Raw genomic sequence first — 7902 nt, 5'->3', positions numbered from 1 at the left:
TTAGAGTTGGGGTTAATCGAGACATAAGTGTTGAAATAAATCGAGATGTTAGAGTTGGGATTAGGGTTCTCCTGAAGTACTCCGTCCCGTTGCATGTGGAATTATTTTCGTATAAGCATGGCATGACACGTATGGTTTGCATGACTTATTAATTATTTTAAAATTAATTAATGTGATACTGTGATGTTTGAAACTGTTTTAGATATATGATTTTAACTCACTCTCGAGACTGACAGTCTCCATTTGCTGTTTTTCAGATTCGTGACTGTTAATCTTTCCCCGACTCTTACTTAGTAACCCGACTTCTTCATCATCGGGTGGTGTTTGATTTGGTATGTCAAATTGTAAAAATCTTAGATTCTCCGCAGTAGTAATAGTAGAGGTATCAGTGGTAATTTTCTGTAGTTTCGGGTCTCATCTAATTCTTCTGGCAGACTGATTCAATTGTGTAAGATTTAATGTTACTGTAAATTATGGCGTTAATAATAGTAAAAGTTGAGATAAGATTTGTTTGAGCTGTGAGTGTCAGGCTTACTATAGGATTCGGTAACCTTACGCCTACCCATTCCCTAGTGCTGGTCACGGGCCCACGGATGGGTTCGTGACATATCCAGTTTTGGACTCAACTATACACGGACTCCAAACATCTGAATGGACTAATTCAAAAGGAGTACTAGCTCGTTTATTTATTCTAGGACTTGAACTAAGATGATGGTATTTCGCCAACTGACAAGACTCATAATTTAATAAAGACAAACTTTGAAACTGAGGACAAAGTTGTTTTAACACATGAAGAGAAGGATGACCCAACCTACAATGTACTTCAAAAGTGGTTATAACTCTAGAACAGGCTATAGATCTTGAAATTTGTGTATCCAGAATGTAGAGACCTCCAGATTCATGTCTTTTACCAATAACCTTCTTCGTGGAAAGATCCTGAAAGAAACAATGATCAGAAAAAATTGAGATACAACAGTTAAGGCTATGAGTGAGTTTGCTGACAAAAATTAAGTTAAATGATAACTGTGGTAAACTAAGAACAAATGACAAAGAAAGTGATGGTGTTGGATTAATTGTCCCAGACCTAATAACATAATAAAGTAACTAAAGAGCTAGATTTATGCAACTGAAAGGTAGTAAACAGTTTTGAATTATCTGTCATATGATCTGTAGCACCAAAATCAATGACCCAATTTGAAGAGGAGGAAACAAGACATGTATTAGGTCTTGACTCGATGATGGTAGCAACATGAGGAGATTGATTTTTTAATGATTCTTGGGACTGGGCAAATTTTGCATATTCATCTGCATATATCATCACAAGCTCCTCAGAGATATATGTGGTGGATGCAATATGGGCAGGCTGAGTTTTCTTATTCTGCAACCTCCTACAATCCCTCTTTATATGTCCTGGCGTATGAGAGTAATGACATATTATTTCTCCTGACTCTTGCTCAAGAGTATTAATATTCTTGTCATAGTTAGTAGATCCCATTCCTTTACTATTCCCGCTCTTATATTGTTGTCTTCCTGATTCAGATATAGTATTACGACTAATAAGAACACTACTAGGCTGAACAAGCGAAGTACTTTCTATACGAAGAACTATACTAAAAGCATCTTGTAGTGAATAAATATATGAACTAGAAAGGATATGAGATTTAGCAGTCTCAAATTCAAAAGGGAGTCCAGCTAAAAAACTCATAACAACCATTTTCTCACGTTGAGCCTGCTGAACAGTTATATTACTACTAATTGGAAGCAACATATTAAGTTCTTCATATGTTTTCTTAAACTCTATAAAATAATTGGTGAGAGATTTTTCTCCTTTGTCAGCCCTATAAAAAGCTTTACGCACATCATAAATATGAGAAATATTCCCCTTTCCAAAATATAGAAATTTTAAATAATTCATTAATTCTTTTACTGTCCTACATTGAGTAACTATACCAACTACCTAACTGTCAATAGAATTACAGATTTGTAAAAAACAAACGAGCATCTTCCCTCATCCAAAGCAGTCTAGCATTATATTTTGGAGGATTGTCGGTCAAATGACTATCCATAGATATACTTAGCAAATATAATTCAATAGTTCTACTCTAATCAAGATAATTTGTAGCAATAAGTTTATGTTCCGTGATTTTCGACATCATTAGGATCACATATGAAACAACTACAATATTTTTCTCAGCCATATTTAGAAAACAAATCCAACTATAGAAAATAAATTTTGCCTATGAAAATTTTCAAAATCTTCAAACCTATAATAAAAGAGGTCCTGCACAGCAACTGATGCTCACCCAAATAGGTGTACAAAGTATAAACAGGTTGTAGAAGTCGAGGCAAGTCGTTCAAGATAAATAAGAGCAAAATCAAGCAAGGGACGCGCCTCCACGCGCCGGCACGTGGATCTGTGGCAGAAGGGCAGCCTACAGCTGGCGCTTCCTCTGGTGCAGGAGATGATAATAACAAACCACTAGAGGAAGGAGACCAGAGAAGCCCTAGCTTTGTGATCCAAAACTACGGTGTTGGCTACTTCATTAGATAGCAAGAGAAGAAAAAAAAATTTCAAATTTCTTTCACTGTTCTAACACCATGTAATTTGACTTAAAGATTCTTAAAACATTACTTAATCGATAAAGTTACACCCATATATATATATATATATATATATACTATCCAATTAGGACTCCTACTTAAACTAATATTCTAATTACTGTACACAATCCTATTTAAGTGAGTGGTAGCTACACCATTGTATATATTCATTCCAATATGGTCCATGAAATTAAAAACTTGGTTGAAGAGTTAAAATCAAAGCTTTGCATAATCAACACTCTCTATTTATGGTAATATGTGTGTCCATCACAACCAATTCTTTCTTTTGCCTTCATGTCACCTTATCTTCATGTTATATAACTACAAATTTGAATTTTATCACATGGGAAGCTTAAATATTTATAAATAAAAATAAATAAAATATATAAAATATAATAACATATTATATTTTATATTCTTATTTCTATTTTTATTTAAGTTAATAATATAAACATATTATTTTATAAATGTTAGTATTATGATAGTTTGTATTCTTATTTTATTATTAGACTAAGATATTTTAATAATAATAAAATAAAACTTGAAAAAGTAATAAAAATAATATTACAATTTCTTTTAGATTGTAGTATTATAGCAACTAACATGAGACTAGCAAGAAAACTTTGGTAATTATGTTAATTACCAAAGATAATAGGTATTAACTATTAATGGTTAACCTATATGCATTATATATGTAAAGAAAACACCAACCATTAACAATAAAAATGATGTATATTTTAAAATAAAAATTCACTTATTTTGTTTAAAATTGTTTATTATTCCTTCTCCAAAAACAAAGAATAGCATTGGTAGGAGAAGCCCATTTGCTAGGAATATGCTTTTCCAAAGCGACGTCGTTTAAGTGCATTAGATAAGATTTAGATATTAGTAGCTTTGTTAAAAAAGGAAATGTATCACTTCAAACAAAGATCAAAAGTAGACAATGCCTTCTTTCTCTCTCGTTAAGTAAAAAAATGACACTGTACTCTAGAGAGAGAAAGTTCTAAGCTTGATTTCCCTCTGTATCCTTTTCCGGGATTGCCTCTCCACCGTTGATTTGTTGCTGATCATCGGCTTATTGTCATCCTTGCCGACGCCTGTAGGGTCGGTCCTGTTGTCTCCATTTAATAATTTGGAGGGAATTATTTTTTCTCTTTGTTTTTTGTTTTTGTATTTTTTGTTTTTGGTCTAACTAAAAAGATAGGGTTTTTGATTGTTATAGAGAGAGAGAAGACAGAAAAGAAAGATTAGGGTTTGTTAGTTAATTGAGCTATTATGGAACCGCGTGTTGGTAACAAGTTTCGTCTCGGTCGTAAGATCGGTAGCGGATCATTCGGAGAGATCTATCTCGGTTCGTTTATTTGTTTATTTGTTTCTTTCTAACTTCTTCTATTAAATTTTTGCTCTTTTAGTAATTTTATCGAAGTCTTTATTTTTCTCATAGGTACTAATATCCAAACAAATGAGGAAGTTGCAATTAAGCTTGTGAGTAGCTCAAAAGAGTTGCCAAAGTTTGCATTTTTTTTCTATGAATTATTGCAAGCTGAAGCTGTTTCAATATTGCCTTTTGTTAGTGAATTTTACTTAAATTTTGATATGGAGTGAATCGTTGATGATTTTGCTATTATCTTCTTCTTTTCTTTTTTTTCTTTTTTAATTAGGAAAATGTCAAAACAAAGCATCCTCAGTTGCTATATGAATCAAAGTTATATAAAATTCTACAAGGAGGAAGTAATCTTTTTTCCCCTTTGTATTATCTTGGTGTTCTTTTCTTTTATTTTTGTTTTGGGTTTGTGCTTATTGTTACTAGTGGTTAATTTGGCAGCTGGAATTCCAAATGTTAGATGGTTTGGTGTTGAAGGGGACTATAATGTTCTTGTCATGGATTTACTTGGACCTAGTCTTGAAGATTTATTCAACTTTTGTAGTAGGAAACTGTCTCTCAAGACTGTCCTTATGCTTGCAGACCAGATGGTAGATTTTATTTATTTGTCATCAAATTTTGCATTCTTCTGACGGTAGTGATTTTGCTAAATAAATTTTCCCATTATCATGGATACTTCTGTCAGATTAACCGCGTTGAATTTGTTCATTCCAAATCATTCCTCCATCGAGATATCAAGCCAGACAACTTCCTAATGGGTTTAGGGAGGCGTGCAAATCAGGTGCTTTGTTTGATACTGATTGTGGAATTAACCTTTTTTCTTTTTTTCTAAAAAATATCTTGCCCTGGTTTTGATATGTTAATTGATGTTTGCTTGATTGCAGGTCTATATCATTGATTTTGGTTTGGCTAAGAAGTATAGAGACACTTCAACGCACCAGCATATTCCTTACAGGTAATTTTGGAACTATGAGTAGGGTGGTTCATTTGATTTCTATTGTTTAGATTTGAAATCAGACTGCAACTGTCTTGTCCAGCTCCATGCATTGCATCTGATTCATATATATACTGAATAGATCCTGTTGCATGTCTACTTTGTTTAGCATCAAATATCTCGTATATCTGCTTTTACGTTACAGTTTAATGAGTGGAATGGGTCTGCCTAACCATGTTAATTACTTGTCTGTTTTAAGATTGTTTCAACTTGTCCTCCATTAGCTGTGACATGTATAAATGATCCGGTTGTAGGTATTATTAACGTTTCTATATTCCTGTGCTTTTGTGCTGCTGCTAATAGTTTTTAATTCCAAACTTCAGCAATGTATGCTCAAACAGCATTTAACTGTATAATGTTTTTTATTATTAGTAATATAGTTTTGAGCCTTAATGCATAGGCCATAACCTGGAAGACAGTTGCTTATGCATATATCATTAGTAATCAGTCTTTTGTGTAGTACTGCCAAGTTTAAGAAATTAATTTGTCATCTGTTTAAATAAGCTTTTATTTGATGGTTCTGTTTGGCATTTTCCATTTAATTCCGGCCTCAATTCAAACTATATATACTAGTTTTTGACCTAATTTACTTTTGCACCTGCAGAGAAAATAAGAATTTGACGGGAACTGCAAGATATGCTAGCATGAATACTCATCTAGGCATTGGTATATTATTGAACTTTTATTTTCATATTAGCAGAGTTCATTGTGAAATATCTAAGTAATTATTGGTTGTTTGGCTACTGTCTCCTGATTGTCTTACATTTGTACTTTGTAGAACAAAGCCGCAGGGATGATTTAGAATCACTTGGGTACGTTCTTATGTACTTTTTAAGAGGAAGGTAAACATAGTTCTCCACCCTGTCATCTCATTTTGTTCTTTTGGTTTCATGGCTTTGGTTGTGACCCCATATATGTTTGTAGTCTTCCTTGGCAAGGACTAAAAGCAGGGACCAAGAAGCAAAAGTATGAAAAGATCAGTGAGAAGAAAGTGTCAACTTCTATTGAGGCAAAGTTTTTCCTTGAGATAGAACCTTTATTGTAATATTGCTGTTCAGTTTTATTAGACTGATTTCAAAGCTTTCTGGACCTTCTTCAGGCCTTATGTCGGGGTTATCCCACAGAATTTGCATCTTACTTCCATTACTGTCGATCACTGCGTTTTGATGATAAACCTGATTATGCGTACCTAAAAAGGCTTTTCCGTGATCTTTTTATTCGTGAAGGTTTGTACTTGTGAACTATTTTACTCTCTGATGTTGTACAGGCCTAATACCTGCAACAGTAAAAATCTCAGTACTTTGTGATTACAGTTTGATGTTTCATCTTAGTTCAGGTTTTCAATTCGACTATGTCTTTGACTGGACAATTTTGAAATATCAGCAATCCCAAATTGCTAATCCCCCTACTCGTGCTCTTGTAAGTATTAACATCATTGTGTACTTTTGAGGGATTCTTGGTGGTATGAACTATAATCTATTAATATTCATTCTTTTGTCATGCAGGGCCCTGGTGCTGGACCAAGCTCTGGCATGCCTCCTTCTGGTGCTAATATTGACAGGCAGCCAGGTTGCTCTGCTGCTTTTTTTTTTTTCAGGCTTTTGTATAATTTCTATATAACATATGTATAAAGATAAAGACAAAATATGAGTGATTTTTGCACTTAATCACAGGTGGGGAAGAGGGTAGACCTACTTGGCCTTCTATGGATCCCACTCGAAGGAGAAACTCTGGACCAATTACAAGTTCTGTAAATTTCTCTAAACAAAAAGGTCCTGTTGCAAATGATCTACCCTTATCCAAAGATGCTAAGGTGAGTAAACACAAATGCAATTCTCAATTTCCTTAGTTGTTGTATTGAGTTTATGTAAATCTTTTAAACTTGCATTGACTTGGTCTTCCACCATTCTAAGTCATAGATCGGTTTTATGATGCTAATGGACATAGATCCTGCTGGCTTTCTAATCTGAAAGTAATTATGCTAGAAATATATTTTTGTTGGGTGCATTTCATGTTAATTTATGATGTTCAATTAAAGTACACTATGCATGCTACATGTTGTTGCAGTCACTTGATGTGTATACATGTTAGGTTTTCTTCTTTGATTCGAGCTCACGCGCTGTGTTAAACTAACAGCTTCCATATCGCATGCTGTTTTATAGTTGTCATATGTCTTTTCTCATTTCTGGAGTTGCAGTTATCCAGCACAAATTTCCTGCGGTCCAATGGAACATCAAGGCGACCTGCCATTTCTAGCAGCCGCGATGCAGCTCTTACTGGGAATGAGTCTGATCCAACTTGGTCTCGCACAACAGATGCGAGTCCTGCAGTTAAAATTTCTGGTGGACAAAGAAGTTCGCCCATTGTATCTGCAGAGCAGAAGCATCTGTCTTCTGGTAGAAATACCACAAACATAAAGACTTTTGAATCAACCCTCAGGGGCATCGAGAGCCTGCACTTCAACAACGATGAAAGGGTACAGTATTAGTGATACCAAACTTCAATGCTCTCCCAGTGTAAATTTCAAATAAAACCCTATTATTCCGTCTGTTGAAATGAATATGTGTTCTTGTGTCTCAGTATTGTCACTAGTTGTTAACCCGGGGAATGCATGTGCTATCTAACTGGTGGTTCCCTTTTTGGTACATCGGCAGACAATACAGTTGAATACCATGTGATGGGATATGTATAGTTTCAGATTTATAATAGAACATAATAGCTTATTGCTACAGGAAAGAAACTCTTTTAAATTTAATGATCAAACGTTACTGCAAATACGACGCAGTACTGTTTTACATGTCTCATCGACTGCCTTGTTTCATATTCTGAGGGCTACTGTAGGATGGGCCTGTATTCTCAATAACCTGCAAGTACAGTTTCTAATCTCCTTGATCCTGAAAACACTAGGCTCAAGTTTTCCTGG

General features: G+C 34.4%; 1 protein-coding gene and 1 long non-coding RNA gene across 4 annotated transcripts; one reads left to right on the top strand and one right to left on the bottom strand.

Moving 5' to 3' along the window:
- Nucleotides 1–715: 715 nt before the first annotated feature.
- LOC125370997 lies at nt 716–2610 on the bottom strand. Its single transcript, XR_007217152.1, has 2 exons — nt 2304–2610; nt 716–936 (listed from the first exon to the last, which is right to left on the bottom strand). It is a non-coding gene; the product is annotated as an uncharacterized LOC125370997 (long non-coding RNA).
- Nucleotides 2611–3511: 901 nt separating this feature from the next.
- On the top strand, nt 3512–7776 carry LOC8284702 (casein kinase 1-like protein 2). Of its 3 annotated transcripts, none has more exons than XM_025157749.2 (15): nt 3512–3705; nt 3824–3952; nt 4046–4086; nt 4263–4332; nt 4427–4575; nt 4671–4766; nt 4870–4940; nt 5584–5645; nt 5758–5821; nt 5904–5988; nt 6079–6205; nt 6316–6398; nt 6485–6548; nt 6653–6792; nt 7177–7776. In XM_025157749.2, exons 2-15 carry the CDS (start codon nt 3877–3879, stop codon nt 7465–7467), a joined length of 1419 nt encoding a protein of 472 aa, XP_025013517.2. In that variant the 5' UTR covers nt 3512–3705; nt 3824–3876; the 3' UTR covers nt 7468–7776. The 3 variants fall into 3 exon arrangements, with proteins under 3 accessions (XP_025013517.2, XP_048234100.1, XP_002521378.3); XM_048378143.1 differs by having other exon boundaries at nt 3806–3952; XM_002521332.4 differs by having other exon boundaries at nt 3512–3952; nt 7177–7455; nt 7560–7776.
- The last annotated feature ends 126 nt before the right edge of the window (nt 7777–7902 follow it).

This window comes from Ricinus communis, chromosome 8 (assembly GCF_019578655.1).
Source record: "Ricinus communis isolate WT05 ecotype wild-type chromosome 8, ASM1957865v1, whole genome shotgun sequence".
Classification (NCBI taxonomy): domain Eukaryota; kingdom Viridiplantae; phylum Streptophyta; class Magnoliopsida; order Malpighiales; family Euphorbiaceae; genus Ricinus; species Ricinus communis.
This window is presented reverse-complemented; position numbering and strand designations above follow the sequence as displayed.

What these genes read in the sequence shown, in the direction of transcription:
- LOC8284702 (XM_025157749.2), top strand. Translation starts at nt 3,877, where the DNA reads ATGGAACCGCGTGTTGGTAACAAGTTTCGTCTCGGTCGTAAGATCGGT. An exon ending in TAAAATTCTACAAGGAGGAA is followed by an intron (nt 4,333 to 4,426) that starts GTAATCTTTTTT and finishes TTAATTTGGCAG; the next exon opens with CTGGAATTCCAAATGTTAGA. An exon ending in TAATATTGACAGGCAGCCAG is followed by an intron (nt 6,549 to 6,652) that starts GTTGCTCTGCTG and finishes ACTTAATCACAG; the next exon opens with GTGGGGAAGAGGGTAGACCT.